The sequence below is a fragment of the Vipera ursinii genome (assembly GCF_947247035.1).
Source record: "Vipera ursinii genome assembly, chromosome: Z".
Classification (NCBI taxonomy): domain Eukaryota; kingdom Metazoa; phylum Chordata; class Lepidosauria; order Squamata; family Viperidae; genus Vipera; species Vipera ursinii.
The window spans coordinates 12,601,291-12,621,554 of NC_139517.1; the positions used below are offsets into that span (position 1 = coordinate 12,601,291).

Genomic DNA, 20,264 nt, shown 5'->3' on the forward strand with positions numbered 1-20,264 from the left:
AGACCCCCTATAAAATGTTGATTGGCAAGCTAGCTAAGTATGGGTGACATGATAATTAAGTGCAGACATGAGTGGCTCAAAGCATGCATTCATCAACAATTCCTCTTCAAACTCTTGAGAAATGTCAAGGGAGGGGCACAAAGTTCAATCTTGGGTTCTGTATTCTTCAGCTCTTCCATTGTTACTAAATTATATGGCTGATGGAATAGTTAGGAAATCTGCAGATATCACAGAATCGATTGGGACATCTAGTAGCCTGGTAGTCCAAAATAAAATCCAAACCTATCTTGATAGATTAGAGGAAACGGTTAAGCAACCGAATTTAATAGAAACAAGTGGAAACATCTACACTTGGGAAAGAGAAATCAGAAGTCAGAACTGAGTATACGTATCCAGAGACCATCTATAAATTCCTTTAATTTGTATAGTGTAGATCAGACACGTCAAACACAAGGCCCGGGGGCCAGATCCGGCCCGTGAAGTGGTTTCATGCGGCCCGCAAAGCCATCCTGGAAACAGTGAGGGAACGGCCCCCACTGCCTTGGCCCTGGCCCAGAGACCCTCCTTCCGCCAGAGACCCTCAGATCTGTCCCACTCCTGCCCAGGCCCCCATAGGCACCCTTGATGCGAAAGATGTAGAGCTGGCCACGCCCACCCAGTAGGCCATACGCACTCTAGCCACGCCCACCCAGTAGGCCATGCCCACCCTGGCCACACCCACCCGGCCCCCTGAGGGCAACCGCAATGCTGATGCAGCCCTCAATGAAATTGAGTTTGAAACCCCTGGTGTAGATCAACTAGAGGATGTCCATGGAGCATGCTTATTTTTTTCAGGAATCCTTTGTCCCTCCTGAGGATTCTCATAAATCAATATATACGGTATGACTTCTCTCAGAAAGAGCTCCAGAATGCAGTTGGCCCTAAAGAAAAGGACCAGCAGGCTCACCAACTGGAGTTGTGCCTCATTGGCCAGAAGATCCTCGGAATCTGATGTTTCTCTCTCCAAGACACACCTGGCAACTTCAGGCTGCAGAAAAAGAGAGGTCCGGTTATTAGTAGCAGAAGGTGCTGGGTGGAGCAGAAGACAAAGGGTGACATATTTTGCTTCTTCTCAGTAAGAACTTTGCTTCCCCAAATCCTAGTTCCAAATGAGTTCCAGAAGATGGAAGAAGAATCTTCAGTCAGGTTTTACAGATCCTCAGATCTTTAGCGGGGGTTCAACCAAAGCGCTCCTTTAAAACAAGGCAGGAACCCAGTTCTCATTGGTGCGACGAAGGAGTTGTTCGGATCCAACCTGATCTAGAACAGGGGCTTTTACCAATGCACTGCACACCCACATATAGAACCCCTGTTATCAAATCAAAGCATGTGAATGAGTCAGCCTGGACAGTCTGGTGAGGTGGGTCAGATCACATCACAAGGTGAAATGCTTCTCCAAAGTACACGGCCAGCACTGGCTGAATATCTCCAGCATTCATTTTCTCAGCCAGGCTGGTGTGTGTGTGTGTGTGTGTGTGTGTGTGTGTGTGTTTCTTCAGTGGATTGACCAGAAGGCCACAACAAGATTGTTCAACATAGATAAGCATACCTCAGAAGGAATAACTTGAGACACATCCCAAACCAGAATCTCTTTCAGTTTTACTGGGATCTGAAATGTCACCGTGAAAGGGATGCTTCGTTCATGAAGATTCTTCAACTGAAAAAAAAATCATTTCTGCCATTTTTCCACCAGAAAGAGGTCCTTCCACCCATCTGGTGATGTTGTATAGGAAAGGAAAAAGAAGTGGTAACATTAGAGGTCACAAATTACACCGTGTCCTTGAGGCTGCAAGCAGAGAAAGGCAGGGAAGCATGTCACAGATTCTTGTGACATGCTTCCCTGGGGGCTTTAGAGGTCATTGAGTCTAACCCCTTGCTCAGTGCAGGAACCATTAGAACACTTCGGACCATGACCTCTTGGCTTCAAAAGTCTCTTCCAATTAGATTGATAATTAGCAAAGAACTCCTTCACCATTATGTGCAAGGATAATGTTTTCAGGGATGGCTTATAGTTTTATTTAATTCATTTCATCTTCCTATCCATCTGAAAAAGACTAGTGATGTGACCTAGGTATGATCAATGCTCACTATTTCAATGAAAATTAGTTGTTCAGCATTAAGTTTAACTAATTACTTCATGTTAGACATGAAGGCATAATGACTGATGCTGTCATCAGGGTGTAGATTATTCTGTTTGTAAGTCTACTCAAGCCCCATGGAATACCGGTGTAGTGGCATTACTTTAGCCTTGTAATATACCTCATTATATAGTACCCCAAGTGCAGATGTAGCCCATACAGATCAATGATATTTTAAAATGCACGTGCCTTACATGTAGTTTTCAACTTAACAGCAATTCATTTAATGATCATTTGAAGTTACAATGGCACTGAAAAAAAGGTGGCTTACTACTGGTCATCACAGCATCCCCAAGTCGCATGATCAACACTTGACAATTGGCATATATTTATAATGGCTTCAGCAGGTGATCTCCATTTGTGACCTACCCTGTCAGCTTCTTACAAGCAAAGTCAAGGGGGGGGGGGGGGAAAGTTGGTTTGCTTAACGGCCAGAGGATTAACTGCAGTGATTGGCTTAATAACCGTGGCAACAAAAGGTTGTAAAATCAGACATGATTCACTTCACACTTGTCTTGTTTAGCAATGGAAATTCCACTTGTGGTCATATGTCGAGGACTATCTATAAAAGGAAGTCCCTGCAGACAGTCCTATGTTAAAGGAAAAGGTTTAAGCCAATTGCTCTCAACAATGCTGGATTTATTTACTGAAGGTGGACAATAATATATAAGTCTACATATATTCAAAAATGTGAAACTTCCCCTGGCCCTCATTTTTAACCTGCATCTATTCTACAACTACATACTCAGGAATAGCTCCTATTTGCTGCCCTAACTTAAAACACAGTGCTAGGCTGCATTAACAGAGGGATAATAGAATTAAGATCACGTGAAGTGTTAATACCACTTTACAATGCCACCCTTGGAATACTGCATCCAGTTTTGGTCACCACGATGTAAAAAAGATGTCGAGACTCTAGAAAGAGTACAGAGAAGAGCAACAAAGATGATTAGGGGACTGGAGGCTAAAACATATAGGGAACGGTTGCTGGAATTGGGTATGTCTAGTTTAATGAAGAGAAGGACGAGGGGGGACACGATAGCAGTCTTCCAATATCTCCAGGGCTGCCACAGATTAGAGGGGGAGTCAACCTATTCTCCAAAGCATCTGACAGGCAGGACAAGAAGCAACAGATGGGAACTAACCAAAGAGAGAAGCAACCTAGAAACTGAGGTGTCTGAAATGGTACAGGGTTTCCTACCTGAGCAGGGGGTTGGACTAGATGACCTCCAAGATCCCCTCCAACTTTATTGTTGTTGTTGTTATTAAAATTACAACCCTACTTAAAGGAATACCCTTTAAAGATGGGTGGTGACTAAGATGTGTGGACTTCAATTCCCAGAATTCCCTAGCCCCATCTTTCTCCTCTTCCCACCAACCCCCAGACTATAGTTTCTTCTTCATTTTGCCCTTCACCTCATATCGGTGTTCAACACTCTTTTGTGCATCTTCTTGGCCAACAGTGAAGTTCACATATTTGGTGGACTCCTCGCCCCTGAGAAGATTTAACAGAGACAAGAATTTTGGTAGAAATGGAAGATTCCAGAGACAGCATCCTTGAGAGAAGGATGAGGTTTGCAGAGTCTACATTCTATCTCCTTTTTAAAATATCCATATTAACTTACATGTTGATAAGCAGGTGTACAGCATATCTGACAGGCAAAGTGGCTTCATAGCTGATGTCCTTGGTGTTGGTGTTCCCATTTTCACTGGACAAGGGGAAGAAAATATGATTTCATTTAATCAGGAAATTCTAAAACAACCTACCTATATTACTCTGTCATATGATGCATTTTACATCTCAATCCTGATCGTGCACTGTAGCAAAAAATGCTTTGACAGAATATATAGCATGAATCTTTAGCTAGTTTTTTTGCTTCTCAGCCAAGTTCTGTCTTAATATGAATCTTCCTCCATTTTTCCCAAGGAACAGCATTCTTGACATTTTAAAATTTCTAATATTTCATAGCCCTGGGAGAAAAACTGTGCCGGAGGGCCCACAGAATTAGTTACAGGCAGGTTAAAAATTATATCCCAGGATTACAACAACACCCTACTATAGAGAAGTGTACAATGTTTTTGACCTCTTTGTTTATCACTTTACTTCGGCAAAATATTTTTTTCTGCTGCCCTCAAAAGTATAAAGGCGGCCAGCAGAGTTTTACTAAAAAATATGATTTACATTCATGCATTTTCAAACATTTGGTCTTTGAGGATTACGGTCAACCTGAATTTGCCTTCTGCAAGTACCAGATCTCCACTGAGGACACTAAAACATGTCCTTTTACATACAGTATAACACTGAGCAAGCTTTTTAGGTTTCGTTACTTTTGTACATACTGAAGTATACTCAACTGCAATGGCTACGCTGTCTTCAAGGACACTGCTTTTTATTTTCCTATTGAGAAATCCCTATTAAGTCTTCACAGAAATTTCAGGGCAGCCCAATAAGACAGCTTGAAAGCTGTGCAGTAGAGTATCTCACACCACACGGTTGGCACCCAAATAACTCAGACCTTGAAATAGTAACATCAGGGGTTTCTTGATGCTCTCTGAGCTTGGTTGCTTTCTTGCAGATGTTTCATTATGCAAACTAGTTTACCTCATCACTGCTAGCACTGATAATGTTACCTAGTTTGGGTAATGAAACGTCTGCAAGAAAACAACCAAGCTCAGAGAGCACCAAGGACTCCTCGTTTCAACCCTGAGCTACAAATATTCTCCTTTACTGATAGTCATCTCAGTTACACACAGAGAGACACACACACAGACACACAGAGCCTTATTGTTGGCCACCAGCCTCCACCCTTAAAAGCAACTGAATACTATTGGCTTTCTGTTAACCCACAAAACCCAGGAGCGTGGATGTTACCTCTCAGCTTTGACCATGATCTGCAGTGTATTCCCTAGATCAGCATCTGGGAAGACATCAAAGGTGGCAACAAAGATAGCCTGAAACATGCAAAGGCGGGGAGAGTAAGTGGTGTACAGCTACAGTCATCCTCAACTGTTGTGGCAGTCAACGCAAATACACAAAGCGAGCAGATCTCACCTCTGCTCCACTCCAGAAAATAGGGTGGTTGATGTTACAGGTGGCATTCCGGCTGGCTTCTTCTTCCAGGGCAGGGGCTGAACGGCACTGGATCCGTGTCACCTTTCTGCTGGCCTAAGGCAGGAGTGCATACAAAGTTTTGAGAAGAGGAACATAATGTCAGTCTTACTAGATAGCCCAGATAGGAAACACAATCAGATAAACTAATTCTAATGCATAATGGAATTTGTTGGAGAACTGAATGCAACACAATTTCATTTTAATGTATGCTGATTAGTGTGCATTTAAAGTGACAATAAAGCTTCTATTATATTCTGTTCTATTCTATTCTATTCTATTCTATCCTATCCTATTCTATTCCATTCCATTCCATTCCATTCCATTCCATTCCATTCCATTCCATTCCATTCCATTCCATTCCATTCTATTCTATTCTATTCTATTCTATTCTATTCTATTCTATTCTATTCTATTCTATTCTATTCTATTCCACTCCATTCCATCTCTATTCTATTCTATTCCATTCCATTCCATCTCTATTCTATTCTGTTCCGTTCCGTTCCGTTCCATTCCATTCCATTCCATTCCATTCTATTCTATTCTATTCTATTCTATTCTATTCTATTCTATTCTATTCTATTCTATTCTATTCTATTCTATTCTATTCTATTCTATTCTATTCTATTCCATTCCATCTCTATTCTATTCTATTCCATTCCATTCCATTCCATCTCTATTCTATTCTGTTCCGTTCCGTTCCGTTCCGTTCCGTTCCGTTCCATTCCATTCCATTCCATTCCATTCCATTCCATTCTATTCTATTCTATTCTATTCTATTCTATTCTATTCTATTCTATTCTATTCTATTCCATTCCATTCCATCTCTATTCTATTCTGTTCCGTTCCGTTCCGTTCCGTTCCGTTCCATTCCATTCCATTCCATTCCATTCCATTCTATTCTATTCTATTCTATTCTATTCTATTCTATTCTATTCTATTCTATTCTATTCTATTCTATTCCATTCCATCTCTATTCTATTCTGTTCCGTTCCGTTCCATTCCATTCCATTCCATTCCATTCCATTCCATTCCATTCCATTCCATTCTATTCTATTCTATTCTATTCTATTCTATTCTATTCTATTCTATTCTATTCTATTCTATTCTATTCCATTCCATCTCTATTCTATTCTGTTCCGTTCCGTTCCGTTCCATTCCATTCCATTCCATTCCATTCCATTCTATTCTATTCTATTCTATTCTATTCTATTCTATTCTATTCTATTCTATTCCATTCCATCTCTATTCTATTCTGTTCCGTTCCGTTCCATTCCATTCCATTCCATTCCATTCCATTCCATTCCATTCCATTCTATTCTATTCTATTCTATTCTATTCTATTCTATTCTATTCCATTCCATCTCTATTCTATTCTGTTTCGTTCCGTTCCGTTCCTTCCGTTCCATTCCATTCCATTCCATTCCATTCCATTCCATTCCATTCTATTCTATTCTATTCTATTCTATTCTATTCCATTCCATTCCATTCCATTCCATTCCATTCCATTCCATTCCATTCCATTCCATTCTATTCTATTCTATTCTATTCTATTCTATTCTATTCTATTCTATTCTATTCTATTCTATTCTATTCTATTCTATTCTATTCCATCTCTATTCTATTCTGTTCCGTTCCGTTCCATTCCATTCCATTCCATTCCATTCCATTCCATTCCATTCCATTCTATTCTATTCTATTCTATTCTATTCTATTCTATTCTATTCTATTCTATTCTATTCTATTCCATTCCATCTCTATTCTATTCTGTTCCGTTCCGTTCCATTCCGTTCCATTCCATTCCATTCCATTCCATTCCATTCCATTCTATTCTATTCTATTCTATTCTATTCTATTCTATTCTATTCTATTCTATTCTATTCTATTCTATTCTATTCTATTCTATTCTATTCCATTCCATCTCTATTCTATTCTGTTCCGTTCCGTTCCATTCCATTCCATTCCATTCCATTCCATTCCATTCCATTCCATTCCATTCTATTCTATTCTATTCTATTCTATTCTATTCTATTCTATTCTATTCTATTCTAAATAGTGCACTGGGGTAGGAAGATCAAAGGACAATCTAGGAAAATGGGGCTTTCCTATATAGAAGACACTCTGTGAATGTGAAGAACAAGCCAACACACTTGCTATGGTGCATAAAACGTCCTTCAACATGTATGGAGGAAGACCATACATTGGCGAGAGAACATTTTTGTCGACATGGCCCATTACCGGGTAAATGTCATTTAGTTTTAATACTATTTATTTTCTATACTTTTAAATGTCTATATTTTTATGACCTATCTTATGTTTGTTTTACTTACTCAGTGTTGAAAGTTATATGTCTGTAGTTTCTAGGTGCTTCTGACATGAATAAAGAAAGACAGTGTAAAAGCTACATTAACAGAATCTATCAGGTCTGGAAGTACAATTCACCCACTGTCACTTTTACAGCTCAAGAGTTTAGGGAGAGTCCCTTCTGAGCTTCTTGGTCCACACAATATGCAGCTCTGGGCTATGCTGTCTCTTATCTGTTCCCTAGATAGCACGTCTTGCCTAGTCTCCCTAGGTCTTTTCCACATACCATTATATATACTGTGTTTCCTGGAAAATTTCTCCGGCACCAACAGCCCTGCCCAGCTGGCCCACTTCTTCTGCGGCCAAAGGAGCAGCTTCATTCTGCAACTGAGAATGGAGCTCGGGCCTGCATTTCGCACTCAGGCCTTTCTAGAAGTCCTCTGCAGCCAATAACCAAGCAACGGATTCGATCCACAGCTCAGTTTTCAGCTGCAGAGGCCTTGCAGAACCGAGGTATGGATTGAATCCATTGCTCGATTATCGGCTGCAGTGGCCTTCCGGAAAGGCCAAACTGCAAAATGCAGGCCTGGGTGCGGGTTGCGTGGGGCAACTCCACACCCCCAGCCTAGCTTGATTTTTAGATGTGTGCGTCACCCCAAAACTAGGGCTTGTTTTTGAGGTAGGGATTATATTAGGCCCACCACCAAAAATCAAGTTAGGGCTTATTTTCGGGGTAGGTCTTACTTTCGGGGAAAACACGGTAACAACCCGAGTAGGCTCCGCCCCTATTCTGCACCTCTGCTGGCATCCTTTATTCTCTTACCTGTTGTAGCAAGGTGACTTTGCGATAAGAGAGTCCTGCAGGGTAGAAGAAGCGTAAAGTGCTGCGATAGGAGTCCTCCCCGTGGTTCTGAAGGGAGGCCGTTATGGTGAACTCGGGAGTCAAACCCACATCTAAAGTTTGCAGGCTGAGTGGGAGTGAAGAAAAGAAACTCTGGGTCCTGGTTAGAAGTCTCAGATCATGAAGGTCACACACAGGCCATGATTGATGAATCAATAAAAGAAAATCAATACTCTCACTACTTACGATTATAGAGGTAGTCCTTGACTTACAACAGTTACCACTTTTTCACTTACAACAGCACTGGAAAAAGTGATTTATGAGCGTTTTTCACACTTATGGTCTTTGAAGTACCCCTATAGTCAGGTGATCAAAATTCAGATGCTTGACTGACTCATATTTGTGACGGTTGCAGTGTCCCAGAGTTACAGGATCCCCTTTTACAACCTTCTGCCAAAGTCAATGGGGAAGCTAGATTCACTTAACAACCGTGCTACTAACTTAACAACTGCAGTGATTCAAGTGTAGCAAGAAAAGTCACAATATGGGACAAAATTCGCTTAACAAATGACTCACTGAGCAACAAAAATTTGGGGCTCGATTGTGGCCATAAGTCAAGGATTACTTGTATTTGCATATAACAATATCAAAGAAAAAAAAGACACCCCTTGCCATTTGTCCCTGCTGAATTTGTTAAGGACCACCTGAAAACAGTGGCCCTTAAATTTGTCATGGGCAACTTCGCACATTGCTTTCAATGGGCCTTAGTGCACGTAACATAGACTTGATCCCACCCTTTATTTATTTATTTATTTATTTTATTACATTTATATACCGCCCTTTCCCGAAGGACTCAGGGTGGTTTACAGGGTGATTAAAAACAAAAATACAAAAGTTAAAAACAATTAAAAAAAATTATATCTGTCCCTGAACAAATAAAACCCCAGTTAAAATTAAAATTAAATTAAAATTAAAATTAAAATTCTCAGCCTGGGCCAGAGAGCTCGAAGAGCCAGGTCTTCAGGTCCCGGCGGAATGAACGGAGGTCGGGGGCAGTCCTAAGCTCCACTGGCAGCTGGTTCCAAAGGGCAGGCGCACCCACTGAGAAGGCCCTATCCCTGGGTGTCGTCCGCCAGCAATCTCTTACCGGTGGCACCCTGAGTTAATTGAAGATTAACTGAAATCTTATCAAGAGTGCTTATCAGCCAAGGAATTCCAAATCAATAAGAGCTTATTCCATTCAAGCAATTAGTTTCAAGGCAGCTTGTTATGTTTGTAACTTAATAGGGTTCCAAGCAGTACTGTTTGATCTAATAAGCACAGTTTATGTACAGATTGGTGATAACATTGCACAAAGCAGTACTATTGATATATCCAATCAGAATGAAAGAACAAATGGATTCAAGTTTAAATTTTAAAATCTCTATGGAGTGGAAAGGCAGGGTATCTTATCTGTCCAGTGGCTGGTTGAATTTATAACAATTTTGCATAAAGGACTGAAAAATGTTTTTGTTACAGAATCCTTCCCAAAGTTGTTAGAAAGGGTAATTTGGTAGAGCATTCAAAATTAGATTAGTTGAGGTATGGCAGTGTTTCTCAATCTTGGCAACTGAAGAGGTGCGGACTTCAACTTCCAGAATTCCCCAGCCAGCTGGTTGTCGGGGGAATTCTGGGAGTTGAAGTCCACACCTCTTTAAAGTTGCCAAGGTTGAGAAACACTGCCGTAGATAATAGGAATGTAAGGGAGAAGGTGTGGGAGAAACTATTTCTCTTACCCTGAGAAAGTAAACGAGGTTTGCAAAATGTCTTCACATAGCCCATCGTCCCCACAATTCTTCTCAAAGGGGAGCTGAAAGGAAGGAAGGAAGGAAGGAAGGAAGGAAGGAAGGAAGGAAGGAAGGAAGAAAGAAAGAAAGAAAGAAAGAAAGAAAGAAAGAAAGAAAGAAAGAAAGAAAGAAAGAAAGAAAGAAAGAAAGAACTTAAAAGACAAAGTACACCTCAGTTTTGATGATTTGACTCTATTCCTTGAACCCTGCACCAACATTTCCTTCTTCTATGGCAGACATGTCAAACACAAGGCCCGGGGGCCGGATTCGGCCCGCAAAGTGGTTTCATGCGGTCCGCGAAGCCATCCTGGGAACAGTGAGGGAACGGCCCCCACTGCCTTGGCCCTGGCCCAGAGACCCTCCTCCTGCCAGAGACCCTCAGATCTGTCCCACTCCTGCCCAGGCCCCCCATAGGCACCCTTGATGCGAACGATGTAGAGCTGGCCACGCCCACCCAGTAGGCCATACGCACTCTAGCCACGCCCACCCAGTAGGCCATACGCACTTTAGCCACGCCCACCCAGTAGGCCATATGCACTCTAGCCACGCCCACCCAGTAGGCCATATGCACTCTAGCCACGCCCACCCAGTAGGCCATACGCACTCTAGCCACGCCCACCCAGTAGGCCATACGCACTCTAGCCATGCCCACCCTGGCCATACCCACCCGGCCCCCTGAGGGCAACCGCAATGCTGATGCGGCCCTCAATGAAATTGAGTTTGACACCCCTGTTCTATGGCATTGGTTTCCTTTACCTATGATAGACATTTACAGTACAGTAATTGTACAGTAACTGAAAGGCAAGTCAAAATCACCACGAGAGTTAATGGCACTTAATAAGGGGTACCCAGAGCTCCTATGCAACTGACCAGCTTCCCCTTCTTTCCTGCCTAACAGAAATTCCTGAAAGTGACAGAAATGGACATTCTGCTGCTCCCCGCTGCTCTGCTGCAGCCCCACGCATTACGGATGTGTGATCGTCTGTAAGTAACTAACAAGTCCCCTTGTTAGTTGTTCCCCTCCCCCCCACCTATTCCATTGAGTATAGAGGAGGGGGCCAACTTGATTACAAAGGTGTCTAACAAGTTTATTTGATTAGTGACCTGCCTTTTCCTCCTGCAGGAGTGTAAGGTGGCATACCTAATGCTTCCTCCCCTTATCTGTCCTCACAACACCAAGCCTATGAGGTAGGTTGGCCTAAAGACCCCTAGGTGAGCTTCCACGGCTGAGGGTGGACCAGATCTTGGGTCTCTCTGCTTCTAGTCCAACACCTCCACCCCTAAATGTCTACGGAGATTCTCAGTCATCCAGGTCATGGTTGTCCCAAAGATGCTTTTTCAAAGGCAGCTAGACTTTCTTTGGTTTTGCTTCAAGACGTTTCACTTCTCATCCAAGAGGTTTCGTGTAATGTATGGGGCTTTGTCTTGCTAAGGGATATCACGTGGGGTTAATTGCTGGAAGGTTGCTCAAGCAGGGAAGCTGGCTAACGGCTCCCAGCTCCTCAGACAACCCATCTACAGTGCCGCCATTGGCTGCCTCTAGGGCGGCAATAGGGACGCGGTGGCTCAGTGGGTTAGCACGCTGAGCTTGTCGATCAGAAGGTCGGCAGTTTGGCGGGTTGAATCCCGAGTGCTGCGTAGCAGAGTGAGCGCCTGTTACTCGTCTCAGCTTCTGCCAACCTAGCAGTTCTAAAGCACATAAAAATGCAAGTAGAAAAATAGGGACCACTACGGTGGGAAGGTAACAGCATTCCATGCGCCTTTGGCGTCTAGTCATGCCGGCCACGTGACCATGGAGACGTCCTCGGACAAGCGCTGGCTCTTCGGCTTTGAAACGGAGATGAGCACTGGCCCCTAGAGTCGGAAACGACTAGCACACATGTGCGGGGAAAACTTTACCTTTACCTTAGGGCGGCAATAGGGTGTATAAATAATAAATTGCTGCATTCGCAGCCCTGTTTCTCAGTTCAGTTCCTGCATCCAAATAAACAATGATCTTTGCTGAACTCACTCGCCTTGTCTCGTCAATCAAGCAACAAACCCAGTATCTAACATTTCCATTCTTTCCATTTAATATACTTCTACTCTCCACCATTCTAGTCTAGTGAAGAGAAGGACCAGGGGAGACACAATAGCAGTGTTCCAATATTGGAGGGTCTGTCACAGAGAGGAGGGGGTCAAGCTATTTCCCAAAACACCTGAAGGCCAGATAAGGAATAATGGATGGAAATTGATCAAGGAGAGATTCCATCTAGAAATAAGGAGAAATTCTCTGACAGTTAGAACAAACAACCAGTGGAACAGTTTGCCTTCAGATGTGGTGGGAAGTCTTCAGGAAGAGACTGGACAACCATCTGTCAGAAATGGTATAGGGTCTCCTGCTTGGGTGGGTGGGTGGGTTTGGCCTAGATGACCTACAACTCTGTTATTCTATTCTATTCTATTCTATTCTATTCTATTCTATTCTATTCTATTCTATTCTATTCTATTCTATTCTATTCTATTCTATTCTATTCTATTCTATTCTATTCTATTCTATTCTATTCTGAAGCTTCTTGGATGAGAAGCGAAACATCTTCAGGCAAAAACCAAGTCCAGTTGCCTTTTGAAAAAGGACCTTTAGCGTGATCTTCAGCAGCATACACCCTGTTTTTGGGACTAAAAGAGAGAGAGAGAGACTGTCCCAAAGACCCCAGGGACCTTCCGTTGCCAGAGGTGGGGGAGGGACAAGATCCTGGGTCTCCCCACTCCTACTCTACCACCTTCTCACCACTATACAACATGGCTCTTGGACTGAGAGGGATTGGCCCAAAATGCTCTAAGGAGCTTCTATGACTGAGGGCAGAAGAAAACCTAGATATCCAAGCTCCCTAGGCCAACACTGTAGCCACCACCCTGTTCCAACTTTCAGGGTGAGAGAAAGGGACTGGGCCCAAGACACTTAGTTTCTATGGCTGAGGAGGATTACAATCTAGGTTTCCTCCTCACTCCTAGTATTCGCACACTACAATACACTGACTCCGGCTGTTGCTGGCCTTTGGGGTATCGTGATAAACCACAAGGACAGGCACCTCGGCTGTATAGTTTTGCTTTGACTGTTTGCTCAGGATGGGCAGGAGATCTGGGACTTTGGCGATGGATTTTCCTGTGAGGTTATAATTCAGCCTTAAAGCGATGGGTGTCAGGGTATCCTCGGTGCCAACCTGAGAGAGGCAATACAGAATATATATATATATATTACAGTAATCAGCTCCTTTTGTAAAACGAATGAGCCACTTTTTTTCATTGTCAACAGAATGAATTACAGGCGGCCCTTGAATTACAACAATTTGTTTAGTGGCCGTTCGAAGTTACGACAGCACTGAATAAAGTGACTTATGACGGTTTTACACACCTACAAGCACTGCAGCATCCCCATGAGCACGTGATCAAAATTCAGGCATTTAGCAGCTGGTTCAAATTTATGACAGTTGCAGTGTCCTATGGTCATGTGATCCCCTTCTGCAACCTTCTGACAAGCCAAGTCAATGGGGAAGCCAGATTCACTTAACAACCGTGTCACTAACTTAACAACTACAGTGATTCTCTTAACAACCGTGGCAAGAAACTGGCAAATGGGGCAAAACTCTCTTAACAGCTATCTCACTTAGCAACAGAAATTTTGGGCTCAATTACGGTCATAAGTCGAGGACTACCTATATATTTTTTTTAAACAGGGAACATCTGTTCTTGAGCTAAACAACATTGCCATCAGCACCTGAGGGAATTCCACAAATATGTTTTCGCTGTATCCAAAGCTTCTCACTGCCCACCTTGCTCCAAAAAAGCAATAAAACTGTGCAGCCATATGAAAGTGGCAACATCTTTAAATATGTATATCCAGGAGACATGTTCCTAGCAATGTTATATTTCTTATCAGGATTTCTGTCCGCTGAATGGCACAAAACGTGCCCGTTATAGAAATATGGCCTCAGCAGATCTATTTATTTATTTGTCTTTCAGGAATCCTGAGTGGGGTTAAAATTAAAATTTAGCATCGAGATGTCATGGATGGAGGCACGTTTTATGATTTGCAAAGGAAGGGAAGAACTCACTCTTGGTAGCTACAGTATTTAGATCAGGCTTTTCAACCTTTTCACCCATTGTATCACTTTTAGGATATGGCAACATCAAGAGTACCACCAGTCGCCTAGCAAGGGGTCAAAAACTTGATGACCAAAAAAAAAAGGAAAAAAGTGATGTAGTACAGGTAGTCCTCAACTTACAACAGTTCGCTTAGTGACTGTTTGAAGTTACCGTGGCACTGACCCCCGAAGCCACAGCCGAGCAAGACACCTGCCTGCCCGAGGTTTTCATTGTTGTGAGCATTTCTGTTGAGGATTGGCAGTGGGAGTGGGGTGGGGGGTGTTTGGTTTTTATTCCCTCCCCTCTGCTGGGTGGTTGCAGCAGGTTTTGGTCACTTCACATGACCCTGTTGTGATTCAGGGTCAGCCTGTGGGTTCGGCAGTTGGGTCGGACGACTCAGAGGAGGAGGAGGAGGGGGGTGTTGAAGAGCTTGATGAGAGCCCCCAGCCAGGCCCCTCTCATCTGGTCATGATGCAGACCCAGCTGTGTGAGCCTGACAGCGTGGATGAAGATGACCCACAGCTGGCCCTGTTCAAGGACGCCCGACGCAGGAGGCAGTCAATCAGGAGTAAACAGAGGAAGGCAATGGGGCACCTCGGAAGGAGGCAGAGAGAGGCCACGCCCTGAACTGTATTTAAGGGGGAATGCGTGGGAGGGCTGGTTTGCTGAAGGCAACAGCTTGAATAGTTCCTGTTTCATAGCTCCTGTTTCATTTTTGGTGTCTGTTTTATGTTAATAAATTTGGCAGGCTTTATTCCAGCCTCTTGCCATTTGTAAAGGTGTTGTCCCTGCCTTTTCTGCAGGGCTGGTAGCAGGCTGGTACAGAACAGACCCTGGGACACTGACCATCATAAATATGAATCAGTTGTCAAGCATCTGAATGTAAATCACAAGACCCTGGGGTTGCTGCAACATTCCAGCTGATCAGAGCTTCTTTTGGGTTCAGCAGAAGTGCCAGGATCAGCGCCGAGCTCCAGCTGCAACCTGGTGCTGATCCTGGTGCTTTTGCTGAGCCCTGACAGCCCTGCAGCTCCAGCCGTCTCTCGCTCAGGCTTGTGTGGTGCTGCCACCGGTTCAGCTCATTCCCCTGCCCTGCTACCCCTTTTCTAGGATGGTCACGTACCACCTGCCAGGTGCCAATGTACCACAGGTGGTACCCATACCACTGGTTGAAAAGCCCTGATCTAGTTAACTCGAGCCTTCAAGAGGATGAGTCCTCTGACTCCCCGGCCAGAGCGACCGAGACCAATCAGATCTCGAGCGAGCGATCGAAAAAGAAACAGGACATAATGCCAACTCACAGACAGTTCAATCCGATGCTTTTGACACTTTTGCTCAAGTCCAATTGAAATGTTTGCTTGCAGGATGGGAGACTTAGAAGACGCGAAGAAGGCTCGAGCTTTGATTCTGTGGGAATCCAGGGTCAGGCGGTAGGAAAGCTCACTGTGGATTTCATCTGAGTGGAAAAGAAAGAAGAGCTTCAAATCTTTCCTCGTGGACTGCTGTTCCTAGAAAAATGTCTGCTCTCAGCCGAGTGTGAAGGATTCTCTCTGTCAGGGCAGTAATTCCCCATCCCTTTATCTGTTCCAGCCCCATATTTTTGTACAGGCTTTCTTGATAAATGATGGTGTCAATATTTCATCTGAATTTAATTTCATTCTGAGCTTGCTTGTTTTCTTGCAAATGTTTCATTACCCAACTAGGTAACATCATCAGTGCTAGGAAGAGAGTCGGGCATGCTCTCTCTTTATATACAAGTTGCTTCCCTTCTCAGTGTTTGATGGGGATGATCTTGAGTAGTTCTGACTTGGTAGGTAGGCAAGAAAAACCAAATGTACAGGTATAGTATAGGGCAGCGGTAGGCAACCTTGGCTCTTTTATGACTTGTGGACTTCAACTCCCAGAATTCCTGAGCCAGCATGGCTCAGCTTGGAAACTTCTCCCTTTCCCCTCAGTATGGCTGGCTCAGGAATTCTGGGAGTTGAAGTCCGCAAGTCATAGAGCGGCCTAGGCCTAGGCCAGGGGTAGGCAACCTTGGCTCTTTTATGACTTGTGGACTTCAACTCCCAGAATTCCTGAGCCAGCATGGCTCAGCTTGGAAACTTCTCCCTTTCCCCTCAGTATGGCTGGCTCAGGAATTCTGGGAGTTGAAGTCCGTGAGTCATAAAAGAGCCAAGGTTGCCTACCCCTGGTATAGGGGGTACCTTGCTCAATAGTAGTAACTGTGAGAGGGATCTTGGAGTCCTAGTGGACAGTCACTTCAATATGAACCAGCCGTGTGCTGCAGCTGCCAAAAAAGCCAACACAGTGCTAGGCTGCATTAACAGAGGGATAGAATCAAGATCACGTGAATGTTAATACCACTTTACAAGGCCTTGGTAAGGCCACACTTGGAATAGTGCATCCAGTTTTGGTCACCACGATGTAAAAAAGATGTTGAGACTCTAGAAAGAGGGCAGAGATGAGCAACAAAGATGATTAGGGGACTGCAGACTAAAACATATGAGGAACAGCTGCTGGAATTGGGTATGTCTAATCTAATGAAGAGAAGGACGAGGGGGGACATGATAGCAGTGTTCTAATATCTCAGGGGCTGCCCCAAAGAAGAGGGAGTCAAGCTATTCTCCAAAGCGCCCGAAGGCAGGATAAGAAGCAAGGGATGGAAACTAATCAAGGAGAGAAGCAACCTAGAACTAAGGAGAAGCTTCCTGACAGTTAGAACAATTAACTAGTGGAACAACCTGCCTCCAGAAGCGGTGAATGCTCCAACACTGGAGGTTTTTAAGAAGAGACTGGATAGCCATTTGTCCGAAATGGTATAGGGTTTCCTGCCTGAGCAGGGGGTTGGACTAGATGACCTCAAAGGTCCCTTCCAACTTTATTATTATTATTATTATTATTATTATTATTATTATTATTATTATTATTATTATTATTATTATTATTATTATTATTATTATTATTATTATGTCCTTGATTGGGGTGTTGTTTACTGCTTGATTGCTAGTCTGGTGCTAATCTTAGTGTTAATCTCTGCTTATCTGGGTGTTGATTGCTGGATAGGAGGTGTTTTGGTCTTTTTGTTTCTTTTCTAACTTTTGAGTTGTCTCTTTTGAATGGTATGTACATGTTGTTTATTTCTATGTGCCTGTTGATGGCTGATTTGTCTGAGTGTGAGGTTTCCAGGAAGTCTGTAATGTTTTTTGGACTTGTCTAGGATGCTCACAGTTTCCCAGGCGAAGTCTGGCCCTGTGCCGTGCAGTTAAGGAGTTTTCATCACGTCTGCAAGAAAATAACTCAGCTCAGAGACCACCAAGGACTCCACAGTTCAATCCTGGGCTACAAATGTACTAAAGTACTAATAATGATGAATAATCCGAGGACACAAAAGCCATCTTGCAAATATTCAGCTAAATACAATTGCTGACAGATTATTTCTTTACTTTTACCCGGTACCTACGAGGGAGAGGTGAGCCATGCTGGGAAAGGAAAGGAAAATATCGAAATGAAGAAGTTAAATGAAAAGTTAAAATCAGACATAGTGGCATCTGATATCTGTTAGGCCAGTCTTTTTCAATTTGACAACTGTTAAGATGGATGGACTTCAACTCCCAGAATTCCATGCTGGCTGGGGAATTCTGGGAGTTGAAGTCCACACATCTTCAAATTGCTAAGGTCGAGAAACACTGTGTTAAATTCTTCAGTGCAGGAGAAGGCGCGTGTGAGATTCTCTCAGTAAATATGGAGAAATACCAGAAAAGATGAACCAGCAACATGGTGTCGGAAGCAGGGGGCCAATAAGAGGGCCATATCACATGCCTCTTTGCATATTTAAATTAACCAAGGGTCTGCCCTGAAGGATGCGGACTGCTGTAAGACCCTGAAAGACTGCAGCATTTTCCATCACCTAGGAAATCCTGAGTGGCTTTTGAAACAGTAAAGCACACTTCCGCCACGCTGGCCACATTCTCCTGAGATGTTGGCCTCTGCCCCTGGAAGACTAAGGTTGGGATGGAAGATGGGTGGAACGCGATGGAGACCTTCACTTGCAGAACAGGACGAGACCTGGAAGCCAGAAGAAAAGGAACGATTATTATCATTAAGATACTGTGTAATCAGGAATCAGCATCGAACACGAACGAGCTAGCAAAAAAACATCTAAGCCGATGTTTCTCAACCTTGGTGACTTTAAGACATCTGGACTTCAATTCCCAGAATTCCCATCTTCCTTTCGGTTGGACAGTTCTGGGCGTTGAAGTCCAGACTTCTTAAAGTTGAGAAACACTGATATAAGCTGAGGGTGCATTACATGGCCACTGGCTTCACTCCCCAATCTCTGAGGAGCATTTTCTTACCACGTAGCAAGTGACCTCATTGGTGTCAACCTTACTATCCTCACTTCTTCTGCTGGGTCAAACCATCCTCCCTCCAGTGGCAATGACAGGGTTCAAAAACTGGATTTAAGCCAATGTTCCCCCCCCCTCCTCCAGTTTCACTGTTGTCTTGTTGGGTTGGTGAGAAAACAACCACAATAGATTTGCTAGTTTCAAAAGCAGAGGGCCTTGAGGTTTCAACTTCTGCAGAAGAGTCCGAGCCCATGGAACTAAAACCAGGATAAGTGGGAGGTCCTGCCAATGGGAAACTGCCTAACTTGTAGACCCCTTATGTTTAAGATAACATTTTCTCCAATGGTGGCAGCTCAGCATTACATTCACCAACCCAACAGATTATGAGTTGATCCAAATCCACTACAGGAACAGGAGGAACTGGAGGAATCCTGAGTCTCCATGTTTTGTAGTCAAGAAATGTAAACAGTAAAAATATATATAAATATAATCATGCCTTGAGGGACACGGTGGCTCAGTGGGTTAGGACGCTGAGCTTGTCAAACAGAAGGTCGGCAGTTTGGCGGGTCGAATCCCGAGTGCTGCGTAACAGAGTGAGCGCCTGTTACTCGTCCCAGCTTCTGCCAACCTAGCAGTTCGAAAGCACGTAAAAAATGCAAGTAGAAAAATAGGGACCACTCCGGTGGGAAGGTAACAGCGTTCTGTGCGCCTTTGGTATCTAGTCATGCCAGCCACATGACCACGGAGACGTCGTCGGACAAGCGCTGGCTCTTCGGCTTTGAAATGGAGATGAACACCGGCCCCTAGAGTTGGAAACAACTAGCACGCATGTGTGGGGGAACCTTTACCTTTACCTTTAATCATGCCTTAATATAATCTTCTCTATTTACCGAGGGCCTGAGACTGATTGTGCACATTTAAGAAGAACTGGGAGAAAAATGGGGCTGTCTTCCTTCCTTACCTCATCAACAAAACTCTTCCTTGTTGTCCCACAGTGATGTCCTTCAGACCATCCCCCGTAAGATCTCTTCCTCCACCAATGGCTTGGCCAAAATAAGAAAACTGTCCGGAAAACTTCAGTCCCGCAATGCGCTGTGGAAAGGTCAAGGAAGGTAAGCAAAGAAAAACATGACGGTCACAAATGGCTATTACACGACACGGATGCTGCAACGGTTGTAAATGCAAGCCAGTTGCCAGTTGCCTGGATTGTGATCACATGACCATGGGAATGCTGTGACAGTCATAAGTATAAGGACAAGTCATAAGTAACTTTTTTTCAGGGCAGTCATAACTTCCAAGTTTTTTTTTTTGTGTGTATGTGTGTGTGTGTTTTTTTATTTGTGTGTGTGTGTGTGTGTGTGTGTACAGGTAGTCCTCGACTTATGACCATTTTTCACACTTATGACCATTGCAGCATCCCCAGGGTCACGTGATTTACATTCGGATGCTTGGCATCCGACTCGTATTTATGACGGTTGTAGCATCCCTGGCTCATGCAGTCCCCTTTTGCCACCTTCTGATCAGCAATGGGGAAGC

At 43.6% G+C, this 20,264-nt stretch overlaps 1 protein-coding gene across 1 annotated transcript in view; it reads right to left on the reverse strand.

Moving 5' to 3' along the window:
* LOC310649979 (integrin alpha-D-like) overlaps positions 1-20,264 on the reverse strand; it is a 46,010-nt gene that overhangs the window by 3,011 nt on the left and 22,735 nt on the right. The window contains exons 15-26 of the mRNA XM_083378812.1: positions 19,690-19,820; positions 18,290-18,447; positions 15,684-15,838; positions 13,329-13,460; positions 10,207-10,280; positions 8,414-8,558; positions 5,230-5,343; positions 5,050-5,129; positions 3,803-3,886; positions 3,594-3,672; positions 1,589-1,696; positions 947-1,027 (exon numbers count right to left, since the gene is read on the reverse strand). Of these exons, the coding sequence (XP_083234938.1) occupies positions 947-1,027; positions 1,589-1,696; positions 3,594-3,672; positions 3,803-3,886; positions 5,050-5,129; positions 5,230-5,343; positions 8,414-8,558; positions 10,207-10,280; positions 13,329-13,460; positions 15,684-15,838; positions 18,290-18,447; positions 19,690-19,820 (1,341 nt within the window). The remainder of the gene's footprint in view (positions 1-946; positions 1,028-1,588; positions 1,697-3,593; positions 3,673-3,802; positions 3,887-5,049; positions 5,130-5,229; positions 5,344-8,413; positions 8,559-10,206; positions 10,281-13,328; positions 13,461-15,683; positions 15,839-18,289; positions 18,448-19,689; positions 19,821-20,264) is intronic.